Here is a 23,243-nt window from a genome sequence, read left to right as displayed (position 1 = left end):
TGACTAATGAGTTTGGAGTAAATGAGTTTTCTGTTTGCTTTTTTCTCGGTACAGGAACATGTGTCACAAATGTTTAAAATGTTTTTAAATTTTATATACATTTTTGTCTGTTTGCTTGTACAAGAAATTCGATTTCCATTTTTATTTCCACTGTTTTTATTCTCTTTCTTATTCAATTTTTGTTCAAAAAAGCAAAAAGAATTGGTGATATAGTGCTGTATGAGACAAAATATTTACATTATGACGTTCCATTTCCAAATCTTTTCAGAAAAACAAAACTAATTTGTTCCTGGGTCCTACATACAAACAATTTCGGGTTTCCTTAAACAGAACCGTGTATTTAGGGTGTTAGATTTAGTGAGAGATTTCTTTGTAATAGTAGATTGTACAGCTGACTAATTAACTCATCCAGTTTGAGTTGCATTGTAAAGGAAATCATTTTTATGCTGTTATCGGTTAAAGCTTGTCAGAGCTCGATTGTGCCGTGTTCGGCCCACCCTTACGACGACACAATGTAGAAAGAGAGTGGTGTAATGTGAGCGGTACAGCGATTTGAGGGATTTTAAAAGTTGTGTAGTGTGTACTTAGCATTAGCGGCACGTTGTGTGTTCCGAGCTGCTCCTTTGTCTGCTCTCGGAGGAATAAAGGCTGCTTTAAACATTGCAGATTGAAGGACAATACAGCGCATGCTTCAAAGTTCTTTTATCCGTGGGGACTCCACATTCCTGGCTTTGTGGCCTCACTAGCTTACAAAACGAAGAGGCTGGTATGCGGCATACCATTCAGGTGTGGTCTGAGTCCTCTGGTTTTCGGCTTACGAGAGAAAATCAGAAACGCAAATATTTCCTGTGTGTGCATGTGTTTATTGAGATGTTCGGCTTTGAGCGAGGCATGGAGAGATTGAATGAACGAAGGGTGATTGATGGAATTAGTGTAGGAATGAAGGCAAAGGGACAGAAATGTTGCTGCGTAAAGAGTGGAGAAGATGTTTTTATTGTTAGCAGTGTGTGTCTGTGTGTCTGTGTGAGCTTCGAGAACATAGTCATCATATCTATCTATCTATCTATCTATCTATCTATCTATCTATCTATCTATCTATCTATCTATCTGCCTATATATAACCTTGTGTCAGTGCCCTTGAACGTGTCCTTTTCATCCACAGTGCTCTCATTTGCTCATCATTCCCTATCACAGCTCATCTGCCCCCCTCCATTCACCCCCCACACACACGCACACACACACACACACACACACACACACACACACAAAATGGCAGCCTTCCTTTATCACCTTTGTCTTCCAGCTGTCAGAGATCATGGCTAAGTAGAATGACTTTGGTCAATGGTGGCATTCAAGAGAAGTCAGGGATCCAAAGATAACACGCAGACCCAGTGTTCACACACCCAGACAATATAGTCGGTGAAGTTTAAATTTAATTATTATATCTGAACTCTAAAACTATAACTTCACAAAGCCTGGAAAAAAGCCAGAGGTAAAAAAAGACTGTAAAAAGCAGGTCATAAATAAACACTAGAAATTCATCAAGCAGCATGATGCTGTCAGGACCCAGCCCGGACTTTTGGCCATGTGCTTTTGTTTATGTTACGTGTCACGTGTCTGCCCAACCCTTGTTTACTCCTCCCGTCTCTGAACACCTGTTCCCTATGTGTTCATTGTCTTGTCTATATAACCGCGCCACGTTGCCGATGGCAGCACGGAATCATCGTCAGTGTACCCTCGTCCTTTTGTCCTGTTTAGTATTCGTCATTGTTCCTGTACTTTGTATTTTTTATTTAGTAAACCCTATTTATTTGAAGCTATCCTGCATATGGGTCTGTCTTTCTCCTCCCGGTGTGACAGATGCACACAGTCAGGAGAAGAAGAAAAAAACAGAAACGAATAGAAGGCGGATTTCCTTTTTTTTAGGGTTCCTCTGTGTTAAAAACGTGTCTCTCTGGGTGCCTCTATGTGTGAGGAAACATGGTAATTAGTGGAGCCCTTTTTTTTTCTTGGCCTGTTTTATTTCTATTTTTTTATAAATGTAAATCATCCACTCTTGCAGATGCATCTCTAAGAACTGTAGATCATAACCAATAATCTTTAGTTTTATTGTGATTCTGTTGTTAATAAGTTCAAAAAAACAAAATAAACTGTAAATTTATTCCACAAGAGGATATTAGAGTCAGTTTTGTTACAAAAATTATAACTGGCAGTTTCATTGTTAAATGTGATTGAGTAATTGTATTGTTTGGGATTGAGATAAAGACAATATGTGTAAAGGAATTAGATTTTTTTTCTGTAGTGCTTTTAAAACCCCAGGAATGTCCTGGATCAGTTTGACCCCGAACAATAGGACTAAAGAATCCAGAAACTGAATTAAACTAAAATAACATGAATGTAAAACATACGTCTGTTTTAAAACATTACACACATTACTAGTCAGATACAAAATATTCCAAAGAAATGAAACCCAGATATATTTTTCAAGAAATTTGACAGCACTGTATACTGACATTAGTGTGTTTACTGTAAGTGAGAGCTGTGTGTTTTGCTGGAACCATCTGGTTTGTTTCTCTCTTTCACTCTCTACTTCTTTCTATTCCTCCCTCTCTCTCTCTCTCTCTCTCTCTCTCTCTCTCTCTCTCTCTCTCTCTCTCTCTAATGTGAAACATATCATTTGTCCTGTCAACACCACTGCGCTTCTCTTTATTGAAGTTGATCTTTGCAGCTGACCTGACATCAGTCTTTTCTGCGCGTGTTAAATCACGTGTGAGTGAGGAAAGCTGATCCTAGACCAGCACACTGTGACAAATCTGGAACTCTGGTCGTGGCTGGGTGTGTTTCCACACAGCTAAACTATGTCTGCAGTGTCACACAGACTGAAATAGCTGTTTGTGTGTGTGTGTACAGTACAAGAAGGAGAGAGCAAGTTACTTGTAATCAGTGAATGACTTTCACTCAAAGCCTGTATGTATCTCTCATGTACAGGAGAGAGAAAGTTGTCTTTTAACGCTGAATAAAAAGAAACAAGAGCCTGCCTTCACTCCAAGCACCAAGTGACTGATGTCACTTCCAGCTTGACTTCTTTATGTAAGTGTAGCAACTGCTGCTGCTGTCACTTGTTCAGCAGATTGAAACCATACGTTTACACCAGAGGAGATTTTTTCTTTGCCTTGTTCGCCTTGTACTACACTGGTCACTGTTAGCCGATTTTGATTAGCCAATTTGATTAGCTGGGGGGCACGGTGGCGTAGTGGTTAGCACGTTCGCCTCACTCCTCCAGGGTTGGGGGTTCGATTCCCGACTCCGCCTTGTGTGTGTGGAGTTTGCATGTTCTCCCCGTGCCTCGGGGGTTTCCTCCGGGTATTCCGGTTTCCTCCCCCAGTCCAAAGACATGCATGGTAGGTTGATTGGCATCTCTGGAAAATTGTCCATAGTGTGTGAGTGTGTGAGTGAATGAGAGTGTGTGTGCCCTGTGATGGGTTGGCACTCCGTCCAGGGTGTATCCTGCCTTGATGCCCGATGACGCCTGAGATAGGCACAGGCTCCCCGTGACCCGAGGTAGTTCGGATAAGCGGTAGAAAATGAGTGAGTGAGAGAGAATTTGATTAGCTGATTTCATTAGCAACACCAGGCTAGTGCAGTATGATCACACAAGTGTTATGAATATATGCAAAAAACATCTCAATTTCAATCATTTTGTTTAGCACGCAAGCAATGTGTGTATAGGTATAAGGTGCAAGGTATAATTTTTTCCCAAAATAAATTGTGTATGTTCAGTGCAGCATTGTTTAGAGTTTCATAATGAATGCAACATTTCGGCTCTTCATGAAAATACATTTTGGGCGAAACAAACATTGACAATCTTACAATCTCATCAGTTCAGGAATAAATATCAGGAACTGAAAATGTAGCTAATGTTTCACAGTGGAGGAAAAAAAAAGAATACCACCATCTCATACTACATGTTTTTTGCTTCTCATTTGCACTGGCCAGGCCCACTTGGCATTTCTATGTGTGTTTCTATATATTTCTATATCCAGTGTGAACACTTGTGGGGTTCTGATGTGTGAGAGAAGCAGTTGTGCTCATGCTTAAAGTGCATTTTGTAATTGGAATAAAATACAGTACATAAAGTGGAAAACATTTTCAGGATCTAAAGGAATTTACCTTAACGTCACATTCATTCTCGCAGGGTCACATATTACAAACTAGAACCTTATTACTACGTTGCACAGCATTGGTGCTGCACAGCACTTTAAATTTGAACCATGTTGAAATGAATTGAAAAGATTTTAGTCATTTAATATATGAGAAACTGCTCACTAACATTAGTTAACAATACGGTTACAATGGCTTGACATTTAAAAAAGAAACTAGCGCAGCAACAAGTGAAACACTACTTTATCTAACAGTTAAAAATCTAAGAAGCAAATATCAACAAAAATATGCTACTTATGTACACACAATTCCCAAATATGTAGCTACCTGTGTAGTTATCTGCTATCTCTTTAATAAAGAGATAGCAGATAACTACACAGGTAGCTACACAGGTAGCTAAACATGACCTACTGTACCTAAACTACATAGCAAGCAATAGCTCAATGCTGGCGGTCTTGGAATTGGTGTGTGTGTGTGTGTGTGTGTGTGTGTGTGTGTGTGTGTGTGTCTGTCTCTGTGTCTGTGTCTGTGTGTTTGTGCATGCTACTGTTCTTTCAGCATTCCAAGCTGGGGCACTTCTCAGATCCCAGAATGCAAAGTGTGTGCATCTAAACCCATCCATATTCCAGATGCCACATTTCTTGCATGTCACTGGAAAGAGTGTCACGAAAGAGTGCGAGAGAGAGAGAGAGAGAGAGAGAGAGAGAGAGAGAGATTCTTGTTTGTAAAAGACTAGCTGAGTGGAATGTAGCCCTAAATATAGCTTCACTGTGGGGACAGAGTGACATGTTGCCACTGAATAACTGCTAAATTACTGCTATTAAAATACCTCAGTGCCTCAACCAACCACTCACACTTACTCATTGACTCAGGCTCTCTCTCTCTTTCTCTCTCTCTCTCTCTCTCTCTCTCTCTCTCTGTATTTGTTCCCTTATGGCTCTCATTAACATGTTTTTTCCCCTTCTTTCATTTACTGTCTGCGGGACTGTGGTGGTTTGGCTGTATGAAGTGACCTCTAGCTGCATCCCTGGACAAAAGCCTTATACTGGGTAAAGCCTTATACTGGGCAGAAGCCTGTGGTTGTGTGAGCAAGAGCCAGAATGTTGAGGTTTTAACACAGAAGAAAGCAGAATGTAGGAAAATGATTTAATGATGGTCAGTTGGCATTTTCAATTAAAACGTTTTGTAGAGAAATCGGTCAATTACATAAATTACATATCTTTATTATTAAAAGGTCCCATAACTGCTTACATAATTATGGTTGTTTACAGTAGCTAGCTAACATTAGCTATGTTGGAAATGCATAAGCTAGCTTTAGATTCACAGCTTGAATCACTGCATTCGTCGAGTAATGGTAGAATTTGGAACTAGCAGGAGACTCAGCCACTTTAAAATCTTTTTTTTCCTGCTAATCAAATGTGTGTATGATAAGGAATAGTCTGTTAGTCTAACCAGTCTAACTAATGCTAGCTAGAAGGTAACAGGTTTGTTCATAATTAGTTACTTACAGTAACTAGCATCAACTGAAACATCAGCATATACACTCATCAACTTATAAACTTTACTCTTTGATATCTATATACTGTATGCCACATATATTTCGAGCGCAAATAGCTTTACTTAGTGATCAGATCCATTTTTTCGCTCACTGCATGCCACATAATTCATACAGTTACTCTTTGTGAGTTGACCGCAACACACCCACTAACTACACTTGCGATTTTTACGACCGCACAAGCAAATTAGTAGCTTTTATTTACGACTTTAACAGAGCAAAGCCTCATTGTTCCCATTGTGAAAAATGAAATGGGTTTAAGAGAGAAAGAGAGGTAAATACATTTCATTTTGTGTTCCATGTTTAGTTTAGTTTTATGATCGTCTAGTCGCACTTGATACTAATATATTGATATGAGCATGCAATAAATTACTGTTCCTTTCGGTGTGCAAATGGAAGTAAAATGCTCTCTCTTTTGTATTCCCTGAATTTAGAAACTCTGTATTTCTTCAGACATACACGTGTACACACATGCACACATGCACACACACAGGATGTAAAAATATCTATTAGCTCAGCTCTTTATATTGAGCCCTGGAGCATTCAGCAAGAACTTTTACTATCACCCTTATTATCTCTTTGATCGTGCAGCCGGGTGCGTTTGAAGATCAACCTGCCTTTTTAGTTGGCCGTGAAATACCTGTGCTGCTCAGGCTGGGGCTTGCTTAAGCTATTGGAGTGAGTGGTGGAGATATAGGGATTGGGAGCAGGGTGGATTAACCAGGGTTCATTGTGTGAGAATGAGGGGGTTCAATAATAACTCAATAATTTTGTTGAAAAGAAAGTTGTGCATTTCCATGAAATGTTCCTTAAATCACCAGAATGTGATCACTGAGTCAGATGAGTTTAAAAAGGTTTGTATAGGGCGAACAGAAGAAAAAAAAAGATTTGTTGAAACAGGTAGTGAGGTAAAGTGTTATGTGCATGCCATGTTTTATACACCTATGGAAAACAATAAAAGAAAATTATTTGTGTAATAATACGCACCTTCGCTACAGGCATATCAGTTGGGTAGAAGGCAAAAGACATTTATGCAATATGAAATCACTTCGTCATAAATAGATGAAAGAAAACAATGCACAAGGCTGGAATGAGAGTCATACATGTGCTCAATGCTTTTTTACATTTCAGAGGCTTAAGATCGCAAGCCAACGGATAGCTCTGTGCCAGATTTACATCTGATAAGGTTATCCAGTGTCTCAGGAGTGTACTGGATTCATACCAATACAGAATATTTATAACAATACAGAATATTTATAACAATACAGAATATTTATAAGAATAGCCACTCTGACAGGAGATTTTCTGAATGCACTTGTATTAATATCAACATTGATGGTTGTTGTATTAACAGCTACTAAACATATATGTGTGTATTCAACAGAATTTCAGGAAATATCTAGAAAATGTCATTGTTGAGATAATAGTAGATGTTAAATGATATTTACTGTGTTATTTATGGACTTGTTTCATGGACCTAAAGAGCATGATGGGTCATTTAATAATATTGAATTGAAATCATTTACTAAAAAAATATTTTATTCTGAGTGGTAATGTTGCTTAACTTGCTTAAGTTTTCAAAAAAAACGAGCACAGATCGTTCATTTAAGGCAACTCTTAAATGTTTTACCACGCCACAAAAGGTTTTACTTTTACTACAGGAGATATAAAGAAAGCTAAATCTATCCATACTTTCATATTTCATGGTAACACCCAAAGGGTGTTGAACCACATTGTCCATAAGCTCCAGCATGTCACACGTCCTAATCACTCACACCTGTTTCATGTTACTCCCCATAATCAGCCCTGTTTAACTTCTGGTTTCTTTGTCAAGCTTTTGTTGTTGTTGTTGTTGTTGTTGTGTGTGTGTGTGTGTGTGTGTGTGTGTGTGTGTGTGTGTGTGTGTGTGTGTGTGTGCGCACCACAGTATTGCACATAACCTGTATGTCTGTGTGCCACAGTTCATGTTTTTGCTCCCTGTTTTAGCATGTTTTGTAAAAATTCAGTTCAATTGTATAGTGCTTTTACATTTCCAGCATTTTGCAGAAGTGCTTATCCAGAGTGGCTTACATTATCTTGTTTTTTTATACAACTGAGCGTTTGAGGGTTAAGGGCCTTGCTCAGGGGCCCAACAGTGGCAGCTTGGTGGACCTTGGATTGAACTCACAACCTTCCGATTGGTAGCACAACACCTTAACCACTAGGCTACAACACGCCCCTTTTATTAATGGACATTGTCTCAAAGCAGCTTTACAGAACATAAGAAATATAATACAGAAAGTTTAATATTATACAAAGATTAATAAAATAATAATGATAATAATGATAATCTTTTATTAAAAAGATTAATAAAATACAAAACTTCAAGATTAATTTATATTTTGAACTTATATTTAAATGTGATTTTATTTATTCCCAATGAACAAGACTGAGGTGACTGAGGAGACTGTGGCAAGGAAAAACTCCCTTAGATGGTAAAGGACGAAACCTGAGAAGATGTGAAACTGTTATAAACACCCGAGGGTGTTATTATGAATAATGTGCTTTCTACAGTCATATACAGTCTGATGATTGTGCATTGATAAGAAGGATGTTGTCCTCAAAGACCACATGTAGCTGGTAGGATGATTGCCTAGAGTTATTCATTTTTATGACATGTCTAAAACTTTAAAACAGCTTGGTCGAGTTGTTCAGCATGACATACAGACTGGCTATTTGTGTTGTTTACATGACGCAAACCAGCTATATTCGTTAGCTATCCATCTTGCTCCAGTGAAAAAAATACATTTTGGACCTAATTTTAAACATGACTATACTTGCAATAAAGTAGAAATTGTGTCAGTTTAATTTCATTTTGTTGCTTTTGGGTAATTTGTGATGTGCTAACCTGAAATGACGCTAGGTTTTAGCAGCCTCTTGAGCGAGTCACATGCCCAGAGATTTACACGATTTCTTGTGGAACATTCGCTGTGTTACTCATGTAAGGATTAAACAACACTTTATATGTTTGCGAGATCTTAAAAGAGGCTAAAGGACGGATTTCCTTTTTCCGGAAAGTCGTCCGACTGTATATGTGCGCTGACACAAACGTGGACTAAACTGCAGCTGTTTACTACTTGTTAGTGAATTTGGGACTAATAAAAGTTTGTTTAAAATTGTAAAAACATGGTTCAAAGCAAGAAGCGTTATCCAAGGACTGGCTTGTTTAGATTCCTCTAAAAGGTGTATTCTCTCTCTCTCTCTCTCTCTCTCTCTCTCACTCACACTCACATTCACACACACACACAAAAACAGGACTATGAGCACAGAGCCTCATTCAGACTCCTGAGAAATTATTTGGTTTGCGGTGTTTGATGGGCTCAAGCCACATCAAAGCTTTCCATCCCTGTTCTTCATTCCTGCTCTGCTTATTACACCATTTCACACACTCGCACGTATATACACACGCACACACACAACCTTTCCATCTGAACCATGCAGAAGGCAAGCTGTCATAGAGAGAACGAGAGAAAGAACGAGTAAGATGAGGAACGGCGGCATGTGGGCACAGATGATGGATGGAGAATTGGTGAATGTGTGTCACTAAGAGACGCTGTGAACATTGCCAGTGTGTGAGAGACATAATCCTTCAGGCAATGTTTTTTTTCAAGCTCCTGTCAGAATGGTTTCCTAATTATACATGCATGACCAATGTCAATATTCCAAATCTATTTCTACAATAATAACACACTCGTGTCTGGCAACTTGATGAATGATGAGAAACGGGATAAATGCACAGTCTGTAAATCAGCTTACATATTTCCTAACAGGCCAGTCGTGATATTCTGCTTGACATCTCATTTACTGTACTTTAGCATGGCAAAATGACTCTTTTTTGACCTCTAGTGGAGCAGCTCTGTCATGATGGGTTTTTTTTTTTTGGTTTTTTTTAATTAGAGCTCTTTAAAACTGATCTGAGACGAGTTTTGACATTTATGTTGTAATTGTTAGCGTTAGAGTTTGAGTTACATTTCTTGATACGGAAAGGAGAAAATTTCTATATAGGGTTTGACTTAATCTCCAGTAAAGGCAGCATAACCCCCCTTTTCCCACTGCTTTTACTGAAGATCAAGTCAAACCCTATGAAGAAATTTACCCCTTTCCTTTTTTCTCTTCCCAGGACTTGTTTCTGCATTTCAAGTTTAGACTTCTCCCACAATCCTTCTTTAGTCTTAAACTTCTTTAGTCTGCCACTTTGTGGTGGTGTTGAAGTAGCACCACAGCGTGAGCGAGTTATTGCTGTATTCTAGGCTCACATGAAATAACTAATCTTAGGTCAAGGCAGAAAGGCAGGGTGGTCAGTAGAGAGTAAATGTTGTCCTTGAATAAAGACTAGAGTAAAAGCATCAATTACATGTAGCTTTTGACACGTTACCCATGATTTAACAAACTTTAACAGAACTACAAACTGTTCTGTTTCTGTTAAAGCAGAAGGCCAGAAGGTGAAATCTGGAATTAGGGGTGAGATCAGCATGGAAAATTGCAAAACAGGATGCCCAAACTAGTATACCGAATATACTATATTTAATATTATTAGATAGGATTAGGATTAGATAGGAAGATAGTATTTTTTAATCTGGATTCATTAAACATTCTTAAGGTTTTCTTTTGGTTTGTCCCACTGGTGAACCATTAAAAGTCGTGACAACATAATGGTACAAAAGAAGCATTTAAGAACTGTTAGAAATCCAAAACTATAACATTTACGGCATTCGGCAAATGCCCTCATCCAGAGCGACTGCTGAGCAATTAAAGGGTTAAGTGTCTAGCTCAGTAGCGCAGCATTGGTAGCTTGTTGGACCTCAGATTCAAGCTTGCAACCTTCCAATCAGCAGTCCAACACCTTAGGCTACCAAATCCCCCTTTAATTTAATTATAACTAAAAAAAATTACAACAAGATTATTTTCTGCCTGATGAGCACTGTGTGGATCATTGAGAGTGTCCAGTGAGGGTTATGAGATCTGACGGTGAATCAGAGAGTTCAGATGAAATGAGTAAAGACACATCGGTCCGTTTGAGAAACCCTCTTCTGATAATGTCTTACTTGTGTTTCTTATGTACTATGGGACAATACTCACACTACAAAGCTCATAAGCAATCTTCAGGAAAATGATTATAGTAAACCTGCTTGGGGTGGTTTCCAATGCTTCAGGAGATCATCAAGATACAACAGAGATAAACCGTTAAACAATTCGGTGCTTTGAGTAAGACTTTTTTAATCATTCGAGCCTTGTTTTACCTTGGATAAGCATACTGTACATCACCTCAGTTATTAAGTGGGAAGAAGTTTACTCGAGATTTGTCATAACCTTTATTCAAAAACTTTATTTTATATGTAGTCCAAAGACAGCATTTTTTGGAAAAGTGATATTCATCCAAGCTTTTATACACATTTTAACTGATACGTATAATTGGCTATCATCAGTGTAGAAGTGGCATTATGTTGGACAATTACATGGCCTTGACATAGACATGGGCTGACAACAAAGGAAGAACAGAAAAGTGCCTTGAGCACTACCTCATGGGATATCATGTCTCATTATTCAGAAGGATGTTACCTTACAGGTGACTTTTACTTCCGAAATCTACAGTTTCCATTCAAATGCCGCATTTAGGTTCGACAATACGGAATCATATTCACAAACACAGGCAGGAAGTAGGTCAACGACTAACGTATTACACAACGATGAATGTTAAAGCATGTTATTTCTTATAGATAATCGGTGGTTTGTGTGGTGACTGAGAGCCTTGTGTGGGTTTTGTTATTCTCTGGGATGCTGTATTTTCAGGACTGATATCTAATTAGTACAGAAAGTCCTAAAAGTGGCCTGTGGAAATCGGAAAGCCAGGATGTGGTATGTGGCTTTGCTGTGGTCAGTTTTCTTAAGTGGCTGAAGAACGGGCTGAGTAGCCTCTGTACTTCTGAGGCCGTGTACCGAGTTGACAAGAGCTTAATGAGAGCTCATAAAAAATGGGAGGCACTGAGATGAATATATTTTCTTTCCTGTAAATGAGTGAGAATGGGCCTTTGGAGAGAAGTCAGATAGAAAGAAGAAGCAACGGTTTGGCTGCAATCATGTCCTCAAATTAGCATATCCACAGCCCTAGAATTACTACTTAGGAAACTGAAAATGAAGAGCGCTGACTTTGCAGAGAAACAAACTGTGGAAAAAGTTTTGGAAACAACTTAACATCAGCAAAGAAAATTCAAAATCACCTGCTGATATTGAGCCAAAAAACAGCTCTGTCCCATAGAGGCATGGACTCCACAAGACCTCAGAAGGTGTGCTGTGCTATCTGGCACCAAGACTTTAGGTAAGGTGTGATGTTGGGCCTCCATGGATGTTGAGCACATCCAAAGGATGCTCAATCAGATTGAGTGCTGGGAAAATTGAAGGCCAAGTCAATACCTTTATAGTGTTCCTGAAACCATTCTGTGACATGTATGAGGATTATTGACTATGATTAGAAATTTCCAAAATAATGTTCTTAATGGGGGCACGGTGGCTTAGTGGTTAGCACGTTCGCCAGGGTTGGGGGTTCGATTCCCGCCTCCGCCTTGTGTGTGTGGAGTTTGCATGTTCTCCCCGTGCCTCGGGGGTTTCCTCCGGGTACTCCGGTTTCCTCACCCGGTCCAAAGACATGCATGGTAGGTTGATTGGCATCTCTGGAAAATTGTCCGTAGTGTGTGATTGTGTGAGTGAGTGAATGAGAGTGTGTGTGTGCCCCGCGATGGGTTGGCACTCCGTCCAGGGTGTATCCTGCCTTGATGCCCGATGACGCCTGACATAGGCACAGGCTCCCCGTGACCCAAGGTAGTTCTGATAAGCGGTAGAAAATGAATGAATGAATGTTCTTAATGATGCATAGACATGGTATTATTCTTGCAGTCATCTGCTATTCTGCACTCTGACAAAAAGCAAATCTAAGTCACTCCAGGATGTAAGACCAATGAAATTCTCTATACCGTATACGCAGGATTTTAGCATATAAGCCACATCAAAGGTCCATTCAGTCAGAGACTTATATACTTTTATTTTCACATCAGTATCATTGTCCCAAGCTAGCATGCTTAATCACAGCTTAATTGCACAAAAATGGACTATTTTCTGATATCTTGTCCCACCTACTTCACAAAGAGGTACAAACTGTCAATTTCTAGAATTCGTGTGTGCGTTTTTAACTGCGGTTTTGCGGTAATTGTTAGTAGATTTCTATTATGTGTGTGGATGTGGGTGTGTGAGCTTCTCTGCAGTTTAAGAAGTCTAGAGAACAGTACTAGCAGTGTATTGTGAGTGTGTGTGTGTGTGTATGTGTGTGAGGAAGGGAGGGAGGAAGGCCTCAGCACTCCCTGGTTTTATCTGCCTCGTCACCAACGGCAACTCTTTGATGTTTGCTAAAGTGCCGATAGCCTATCAGATGACTGCGGCCTTTTTCTGTCGCCTTGTACTTTGCATTTCAAATCTGTGTCAGAGTAGAGGCTGAGAGAGCACGAACAGGTGTGAATAGAGAGAGAGAGAGAGAGAGAGAGAGAGAGAGAGAGAGAGACAGAGAGACAGAGAGAAAGAGAGAGAGAATGGAAAAGAAAGTCATGTACAGTAGTGACAGGGATAATTATAAACATTAAAGGGCTTATCCATATATCTGTCATTCGAACTCTCTCACTCTTGCTTGAACACACACAAACAAACACTTAAGCAGGTGAACACTCTCTGGTTTATCCTGCCTTTGCGTGCATGTGTGTATGTGTACCTTTGTGTATACACACACACAGACACTGTCCACTTTAATAGGAATACCAGCTTATTTATGCAATATTCTAATCAGCCAATCATGTGGCAGCAGCACCATGTATTAAATCATGTAGATATCAGGACATCTGGCCAGGAGCCTAGTTGAATGTTCACATCAAACATTAGAAATGGGGGAAAATGTTACTCTGACCTTGGCATGGTTGTTGATGCCAGAAAGGTTTGGTCTAGTTTGAGTATTTCAGTAACTGCTGAGTTTCTTTGATTTTTCATGCAAGAGGAAAAATTGTGGGGTAAAAAAAAATGGTGGAAAATAAAAGCAAAAAAGCATCCAGTGAGGGTTAGTTCTCCAAGTGGAAAGAGATGAGAGAAGTCAGAGGATAACAGCCAGGTTCAACTGATTGGACCATTCGTTGAGGTGGATGGGCTACAACAGTTGAAGAGCACATTGGGTTACAATCCAAAGCAGAGGCTCAGTGAAACTGGACAATTGAAGATAAATAAAAAGGTTGCCTGGTCTTTTTGCAATCCTCAGCTCCTCAGTTTTTAGTGAAACACGCTATAGCCTTCACTGCATCCAAGCTGGATGAAATTTCTTTTTTAGTGATCTCCAGTAGAGTCTAATGATGTGTGTGTGGGTGTGTGTGTGTGTGTGTGTGTATAACAGCACACTTGGACTATTAAGGGAAATAACAGGGCTGTTGGTCTGCTTCCTGCTTTTGAAGAGGGGCCTAGTCACCCAACAGCCCTGTTATTACCCTCTATAACACACCCTCCACCCATTTCTCTCTTCTGCTGTCTTAGCCGAGGCGTCGTTGGGCTTCAGAGTCAAGCTATGCACACTCTGAGAGAGCAGAGCTCAGGAAAATCACACATCACTTCACACATTATTCTTCCAGTTTGGGTAGGAGAGAGCAAGCGTGTGTGAGGGATTTAGACCATTTACACAGGGCAGTTTGCTTTAGATTGCCCAGAAATAACTACAGACAAGCCACAGAACATTCCAGTGACTGTAAAACAATCTCTGACACACACGCACACACACAGACAGTGTTCAGACCTGAACTAATCTACTGTTATATTAAAATGTAACATATAATGTTGCTGAATTCCTGAATTCGATTTTTCAGAAGGTGTTTGTATGGTGGACACTCCACATAATCTAAGGCTAATAAACAGATATTAAAAAATATGGTTTTATTTATCACATGGGAGAGTTTCTGTAAGACTGTAAAGAGGTGTTTATTTGAACAATTATGGAAGATTTGTCCGTGTGTGTGTGTTTGTGTGTGTGTTGTGTGTGGGTGTGGTGTGTGTGCGGTGTGTCTGTTGTGTGTGTGTTGTGTGTGTGTTGTGTGTGTGTGTGTTGTGTGTGTTGTGTGTGCTGTGTGTGTGTGTTGTGTGTGTGTTTGTGTGTGTTGTGTGTTGTGTGTGTGTTGTGTGTGTGTTTGTGTGTGTTGTGTGTGTGTGTTTGTGTGTGTTGTGTGTGTGTGTTGTGTGTGTGTTGTGTGTGTGTGTGTGTTTGTGTGTGTGTTGTGTGTGTGTGTGTGTGTGTTTGTGTGTGTAACTCAGGGAACTTTTCCAACCTTGAATAATAATAATAATTCCATAACAATTGTCCAGGCTTTGTTTTCCTCTACATAAGCCTGTTTGTGACCCTCCAGTTTTTTATTTTAAAGTATAAAATAAAAAATGTCATTTTCCATAAAAATAACTGAAATAAATATAATAAACTACTGTCAGGAGTAATGCAACAGGTTACGTTTTATTTGCCAGTTCAAATCCCAGTACTTCTTGAGCAAGTCCTTTATCCAGCAGAAGATCAGCTGGATTCTGGACTGGATTCTGCCTCGCCTGGAGATCGCGTTAGATAGAAGTGTCTGACAACGTATAAATGTAATGCCATGTAAGGATAATGTTTATTTTACTTGGAGTCACTTCTAGCTCTGAAATGTGCATGATTAATAGCACCAAGTAATGAGGTGAATCATTGGGTTTGATCGTTAAATAGTTTTTGCTGCTCCATCAGTAGAACATAAAACTGTGGTTGGAATCATGAAAGTTCTTCCTGTTCTATGTGTGTGTGTGTGTGTGTGTGTGTGTGTGTGTGTGTGTGTGTGTGTGTGTGTGTGTGTGTGTAAATGCTGACATTGTGCCCATCAGCCGACCCCCTCGTTGCTCAGAATTCAAGTTTCGTTTGGAATAAAACAAACTGAGCCAAAGTGAAGGCTGAAAATAGTGAAATGGTTCAACCACAAAAGTAAGTGACCAAATGTGAGTGGTTTCATCTGAAACTGCGTTTCATACTCAGACCGTTTCAAAGGACAGCTTACTGTGATCATGAATTACACTCAATATAATGTCATTCATTTTTGTTTATTTAACAAAATTGTTGATGTGGTGAAGGGATTTTTGTTAGAAAATATTTATTGAACATTTATGGGTTTCAGTGCTTACTGTGAAAAGTGTTAAATGTTAAGAGAAAGAGAGAGAGAGAGAGAGAGAGAGAGAGAGATTTGTAGATTGTGGACGTTGCGCAGCAATAAATCTACATATAAAATTTCATTAATTGAACAATATTAGCGTCTGTTGTGTTGAGGTTCATCATTGAATATCTTTGTCATGTCACACTCCGCAGTGTTGCTTAATATGAAGTTCATATGAAAGTAGACACTTTACGAATTTGTAGAGTTTTTTATAAGTTTTTTTCCCCCTGCCTAACAGGGGCAATTATTTCCTAGAAAAATCCTCAAGAAAAGGTAGTTTACGAGATCAATTTAAAGTTGATATCAAACCCATTTCTGCTCTTAAGGTGCTATTTTCAACCACTAAAATTCTGTGTAAGCTTTTTTCCCAACAGAGTGAAAAACATCTCACACTGAAAGCCAACAGTGTCGTCTCATTTTATATAAAAATGATTTATTTGTATAAACTGAAAATGAGAATGGGGGGCACGGTGGCTTAGTGGTTAGCACGTTCGCCTCACACCTCCAGGGTTGGGGGGTTCGATTCCCGCCTCCGCCTTGTGTGTGTGGAGTTTGCATGTTCTCCCCGTGCCTCGGGGGTTTCCTCCGGGTACTCCGGTTTCCTCCCCCGGTCCAAAGACATGCATGGTAGGTTGATTGGCATCTCTGGAAAATTGTCCGTAGTGTGTGATTGTGTGAGTGAATGAGAGTGTGTGTGCCCTGCGATGGGTTGGCACTCCGTTCAGGGTGTATCCTACCTTGATGCCCGATGACGCCTGAGATAGGCACAGGCTCCCCGTGACCCGAGTAGTTCGGATATTTCATTCCGCTGGTGGTGTGGAACGCCAACGGACTGGTAAAAAGGCCTTGCAGTGAATAAAACTAATTAATAAATTGGCACTAGTCTCATCCAACTTGGTAGACCTTAGAGACAGTTATAAAGGCAAAATATATTTTTAACACATTCATATGGAAACAAATACATATTTGAAGTGATATTTTTATATGATTTTTTTATTGTTTTCACTATAATTATCTAAAGATTTAATTTTGAATATTAGTGACAAAGTCCAGAGGTGGTGTCAATAGTTCAGGTTCTGTGAACTCCTCAGGTCATGTAAATCACCTGCATGTAGTTCACACTTCTGTGGTTGCCAAATCTTTCTTGAGTAGAAGTGTAAGAGACAGGGTTTTCCCTATAAAGCACTTGCTTGCTTTTAAACTGGAAAAAAAGAGCGATAGAAATTGTGGACTAAAGTAATGTAATACGATGAAGCGTAAAGCTAAAGACAAACTCCGCCATGTGCTTTCATGTAGTTCAGCTTCTGAACTGTTTTTAACTCTATTACTAGGTATGAGTGAGGTCTTACATGGACTTCTTTTTTTTTTTAAACAACTCAACTGCACAGACAGGGTAGGGTTTTTGTTTTTGGTATCAGTTCAGTTTCTTTGTCTTTGTCTTCTTCGTTTTCTCCTGGGTGAAGTGTGAACACCTTTCAAATCAGTTCCATCTTCCTTTAACTGAAGCTGCAAAAGCATTGTGAGAAACAACCAAACTCCAGGGTGTCGTGTACCTGAGCGTGCTTTTTAAGACTATTTCAGATATGCTCACCTGATTCAGGTAGATTGTGTTGTTTATGATGTAGTTCAAAGCTATGAATCAGTTGATTCTCACTGAGAATAGAGGACAGAGGCAGACAGAAAGGGGAGAGTGGGATATGGGGTGTGACAGTTGTCTACTGTGGAGAGAATTGAGTGACTGTGTGCTTGTTAGTCTCTCTCTCTCTCTCTCTCTCTGTCTCTCTCTCTCTGTCTCTCTCTCTCTCTCTCTCTGTCTCTCTCTCTGTCTCTCTCTCTCTCTCTCTCTCTCTCTCTCTCTCTGTCTCTCTCTCTCTCTCTCTCTGTCTCTCTCTCTCTCTCTCTCTCTCTCTGTCTCTCTCTCTCTCTCTCTGTCTCTCTCTCTCTCTCTCTCTCTCTCTCTCTCTCTCTCTCTCTCTCTGTCTCTCTCTCTCTCTCTCTCTCTCTCTCTCTGTCTCTCTCTCTGTCTCTCTCTCTCTCTCTCTCTCTCTCTCTCTCTCTCTCTGTCTCTCTCTCTGTCTCTCTCTGTCTCTCTCTCTCTCTCTCTCTCTCTCTCTCTCTCTCTCTCTCTCTCTCTTTCTCTGTCTCTCTCTCTCTCTCTCTCTCTCTCTCTCTCTCTCTCTCTCTCTCTCTCTCTCTCTGTCTCTCTCTCTCTGTCTCTCTCTCTCTCTCTCTCTGTCTCTCTCTCTCTCTCTCTCTCTCTCTCTCTGTCTCTCTCTCTGTCTCTCTCTCTCTCTGTCTCTTTCTCTCTCTCTCTCTCTCTCTCTCTCTCTCTCTCTCTCTCTCTCTCTCTCTCTCTCTCTCTGTCTCTCTCTCTCTCTCTCTTTCTCTGTCTCTCTCTCTCTCTGTCTCTCTCTCTCTCTCTCTCTCTCTCTCTCTCTCTCTCTGTCTCTGTCTCTCTCTCTCTCTCTCTCTCTCTCTCTCTCTCTCTCTCTCTCTCTCTCTCTCTCTCTCTCTCTGTCTCTCTCTCTCTCTCTCTCTCTCTGTCTCTCTCTCTCTCTCTCTCTCTGTCTCTCTCTCTGTCTCTCTCTCTGTCTCTCTCTCTCTGTCTCTCTCTCTCTCTGTCTCTCTCTCTCTCTCTCTCTCTCTCTCTCTCTCTCTCTCTCTCTCTCTCTCTCTCTCTCTCTCTCTCTCACGTACTGGCTCATACCTTCAAGGCAGCGCGTTCATTAACCGGTGATTAATGATGTATACGCCGAGTGAGCATTTCACCTACATCATGTTTGCATTTTTTTTTTTGTTTTTTTTTTTTTGTTTTGTTTTTTTTACATTTCTATTGATCCGAAAGCAGGTGTGTGTTTGCATTGGCAGGGTTTTTTCTCCAGTCTTTGGCACACGTGCAAATTTTCACACTTTCTGTGTGTTGTTTGAGGGTGTAGCTCTTTATTTCTTGAGTGGTCCGTGAAGGTATCCTGTATAACAAAGTTGAATGCTTCAACACACTCATACACCAATACACATAAACACACACACACACAAACACATACACATAAAGACAATATATCACACACAAGGCCACTTGTGGCAGAAGGGTATGAGATTGCTTAATGACCAGACTGTAACAGTGCTGCAATGTTGTGTGATTACACTACCATCTAGTGGCAAGAGTGATATTTAACCTCACTGCAGCTGCCAGGGTTCAATTTCTTGGTGGGGATCAAACCCAGCACTAAGTGGTTAACTCCCAAGCCTAGATCAAATAGGAGGCTTTCATCAGTGAGGGCATCCAGTTTAAAACCTGTGCCAAAAATCAAAATTGCGGATCGGATGAAACCCAAACAGGGAGCAGGAAAAGGACAACAGTATTAACTGATATTTTTTCTCTCCTTTCTTTTTTCTTTCAGGCTCGGCTAGCTCTAAACAGGGGAGCTCAGGCTGTCATTTTTGACATCACTGATGATCTTAAAGCTGCTATTGAGGTAATTGTGTGCATATGTGTGTGATAAAATGGGAGTAGCTAGATTGAATAGATAGAATGAATGAATTACACTCTTTTGCACACAGTTGAATTCTGGCATCTTGAAGAAGCCAGTGGTGATGGTGAAGGCAGCAGACGCTGAGGAGCTGATGGGACTGGTCAATAAGAACGAGGAGGCCAACGTCGAGATTAACATCATGATGGAGACACCAAAATGGGTGAGAACACACACACTTACACACACACACACACATACACACACACAGAATTGACTCAAAGAATGTTTCATGTTTCACCTGTTGCTTTCTCTTCCGCTCTAGACTCCTTATGAAGTGGGAATCCTCTCAACTGTTGTCTTGGTTGTGCTCGCAATCATTATGATCTTTGCCTTTCGCTCTCGCTGCAGGTCCAACAGAACTTGGGTAAGCCTTTCAGCCTTTTTATATTATATATTATAAGTCCAAGTATCTTGTGAGTGGTTTCTCTCTCACATCCAACTTAACCCTTGTATGTTGTTCGGGTCTGTGGGACTCACTTTCATAAACATCAATAGTTTTGAAAAACTTTGCTTCCTTGTAAATTTTTTGGGTTTTTTTTCCACTTATAAATTAATTTAGTTTGATTTTCTTTTTTTTTTATCACATTTTATTAAAAAACAAACAAAAAATGAGTAGCACTTTAATTAAAAAATGTGATGTAATAAAGGTAAAGGGCAAATATTAACCCTATATCGTCGCTGTCAGGCGGAATCCTCGTATCTCCAAAACCGTTATTTTTCAGGAAATTAAAAAAACGCCGTTCCTTATCTGCAGTGCACAGGGTTTAGTCCGCGTTGCAGTGAATTGTCTTGCACTAAATTCCTGTCCTCAGACGAGCACCAGAACTAGCGGGGTCAAGGTTTTTTTTTTCTTTGAGCAGAGTGATATGAAGACATTTACCTCAGAAGACGTGTTGATTCGTTGCGACTCTTCTTGAGGAGAAATATGCCGAGAATCTCTCCCGCGGAGTGAGGAAGAGGTGGACAGATGAAGTGTCCAATGGAGTTATGAGATTTGCGCTCAAGCTATTTTCAAGACTTTAGATTGGTTAATAACTTGTAAAAATAACAGACCCACGTGGGGACTGACCAATAGCATCGATATGTGAAAAAATATGAAATTGACCAAATTTGGACATACGAGGTTTCCGCCCGACAGCGACGATATGCTGTTTATATTGCTTGTGATTGGGATGAAGTAAACATCTGTAGAGTATTTTAACATAAAATTTTTAATTGTGTTGAAATAAAAACCTAAAAATGCAGCGGGTCCAACAGACCCACGAACACTGGCTGGGTAACAAAAATACAAACACCATACAAGGTTTACCAAATCCAAAGTCATATCCAGACACATGCAGGTCGAATCAGAAGTCCTGGTAAAATTCTGGTGTTATATCTAAAACAGTTACCAAAGTCATAACCAAGTCAAAAATGCAAGTAAATTCCAGCATGATATCAAGTAGAATCCAAAGTTCCAAGTTAAATGCAATGTTGCTATGTTGGCTGCTATTTTGGTTGCAGTTTTTTCACATTTTGCTTATTACTGTGGTCTGGCTTCATTTATGGTTAATGTAGTCTCACTAAGTGAATACATTCCAAGATAAAAACCTATTGTGTTTTCATAGCATCCGCGTCTGTGGACAAATTAAGGTTCTCGTTGTATTCTCTTCACCAGAGAGCTCTGCCATATAGACCAGTGCATGATGCAGTGAAGTCTGGTTACACTGTACAGTGCAGCTATATGCAAACAGCTCCATCTGCCCCACTGTGTTTAGCCAATTGCTGACAGCCTACTGAAATTTGTCTTAACCAAATGTCCATGTAAATGTCATAAAAACACCCATTGTCAAACAGAACGTGGTGATGTGGCAGCAGGCAGCTACAAAATTTGCAAGTGTACAAGCACTATAACAACTTTGGTATTTTCATTAGACTTTGATTTGATTTTCTTTTGATTTACACTTCAGAGTAAAGCTGAAAATAACTTAAGCATATAACTAAGAATCTGAGGCTTAAGTATCTTCCTTAAAGGTGGGGTGCACGATGTTTGAAAGCCAGTGTTGACGTTTGAAATCACCTAAACAAACACGCTCTTAATTTTGTGTCACCACCAAATTTGTGTCACCCCTGTTTTGATAGCTCCGCCCCACACATACATACGTAACCCAGGCAACTATTATGGCGGAACCTGCTGGGGCAGCTGGCCGAGGGGATATTTTTATCAATAAATGGACTCAATGAGTAATACTATGGTAATACAAATGTGTTTTTGTAGTACTGTGTGTTGTACCGTGAAAGGTTTAGCTCACGCGGAAGACGACGTTCAACACCTAGAACCCGAGGCAGAGGTAACGGCAGAGGCTAATGTCAGACATGCGCACTGAACACTCTCTCCGCCGCATATTGACAAGACACGCCCCTTTCTGCTCATTGGCTACACGTTTGTTTTGTTACTCAGTTTTCTGAAGCATTTTTCCTAACATCGTGCACCTCACCTTTAAGGAGCTAACATGAACATAAGCTGATTTAGATCATTAGCTGATTAATGACCAGTACATCTGAAAAACATTGACAAGAATGACTATAATTATCGTCAGAATTATAGAAACTTCTCTTTGTAGATATGAAGTAAATTAAGTATGTAATTATACGTGACAATCGGGGGGTCACCAAACTTAAGAAGAGATTTAACCATGTTAGTGCATTTGTTCGTATTGGTAGCAAGATCTCTTCCTTAATTACATTGCTTTTTTCTGTTATCTCTGTGATGACCTGAATCACTGTGACATCTCTTGTTTTATTTACCGTACATGTTCCCTTTTGTAATAACGTAAGGTGATATGACACCACAGTTCAAATCCTTGTTGCTTTCCCTCCTGGTTTCCAGGACTCTGTGCACCAGCAGACCATGCGGGCCATAAGCAGGCTGGAAACACGTACCTACAGCTCTCAGGGCTGCTCAGGAGGATCCCATCATCCACGTGGTGGCCGAGGATCAAACAGCAGCTCCGGCTCGGGCCCTATGTGTGCCATCTGCCTCGAGGAATTCCTGGATGGACAGGTGAGAAGAGAAATAAAGAAAGACAGCAGGAAATGGAACCTAAGCATGTGATATTATAGAATGCAATCCATGAGAACTTAGTTAGCATAATGCAAACAGGTTTTTGTTTTTTTTGCAAAATAATTGGATAGCCATTTCTGATAAGTAAACAGGTGCATGCAGCCTTTTTTTTTCATGTTACTTTTCTCCTCCTTTTGCAGGACCTGAGGGTCATCTCATGTGCGCATGAGTTCCATAAGGAGTGTGTGGACCCATGGTTGCTTCAGCACCGGACCTGTCCGCTCTGCATGCACAACATAATGGGTAAACAGCACCAGAGAAGCACATAAAGAAATTAGAAGCCTTATTCAGCTCCATTACCAACTGACAAATGGAAAGTTCTAAATATGATTGATGAGCAGTATACCAGTATTATTGACACATCTGACTACATTATGTTAAAATCTAATTTCAATCACAGTTCAGCAAAATTGAAGGAGATTTAAGAGGGAGAGCACAATATGTCAACATTATCAAAACACCACTGCGGAACAATCATTGGAACCATGTGGTTCATCGCCCCAATTTTGTGCCATGGTGTAATTAAGATGGTGGTCCTGTGATGGCCCAACAGCTTACCAAAACACTTTTTGTTATTTTTTTCTATAATTTGTCACCCAACTGAAATAGGACAA

The 23,243-nt window shown here is 40.0% G+C and overlaps 1 protein-coding gene across 2 annotated transcripts in view; it reads left to right on the top strand.

Moving 5' to 3' along the window:
• Nucleotides 1–23,243, top strand: part of LOC132840648 (E3 ubiquitin-protein ligase RNF43) — a 95,072-nt gene that overhangs the window by 67,880 nt on the left and 3,949 nt on the right. For both annotated transcript variants that reach the window (XM_060862466.1, XM_060862465.1), the window contains exons 3-7: nt 19,395–19,469; nt 19,555–19,686; nt 19,789–19,890; nt 22,396–22,569; nt 22,770–22,872. In XM_060862466.1, coding sequence (XP_060718449.1) covers nt 19,395–19,469; nt 19,555–19,686; nt 19,789–19,890; nt 22,396–22,569; nt 22,770–22,872 — 586 coding nt within the window. The remainder of the gene's footprint in view (nt 1–19,394; nt 19,470–19,554; nt 19,687–19,788; nt 19,891–22,395; nt 22,570–22,769; nt 22,873–23,243) is intronic.

This window comes from Tachysurus vachellii, chromosome 26, assembly GCF_030014155.1.
Source record: "Tachysurus vachellii isolate PV-2020 chromosome 26, HZAU_Pvac_v1, whole genome shotgun sequence".
Classification (NCBI taxonomy): domain Eukaryota; kingdom Metazoa; phylum Chordata; class Actinopteri; order Siluriformes; family Bagridae; genus Tachysurus; species Tachysurus vachellii.
The sequence above is the reverse complement of the archived record's forward strand: the minus strand, read 5'-3'. Positions and strand labels throughout refer to the sequence as shown.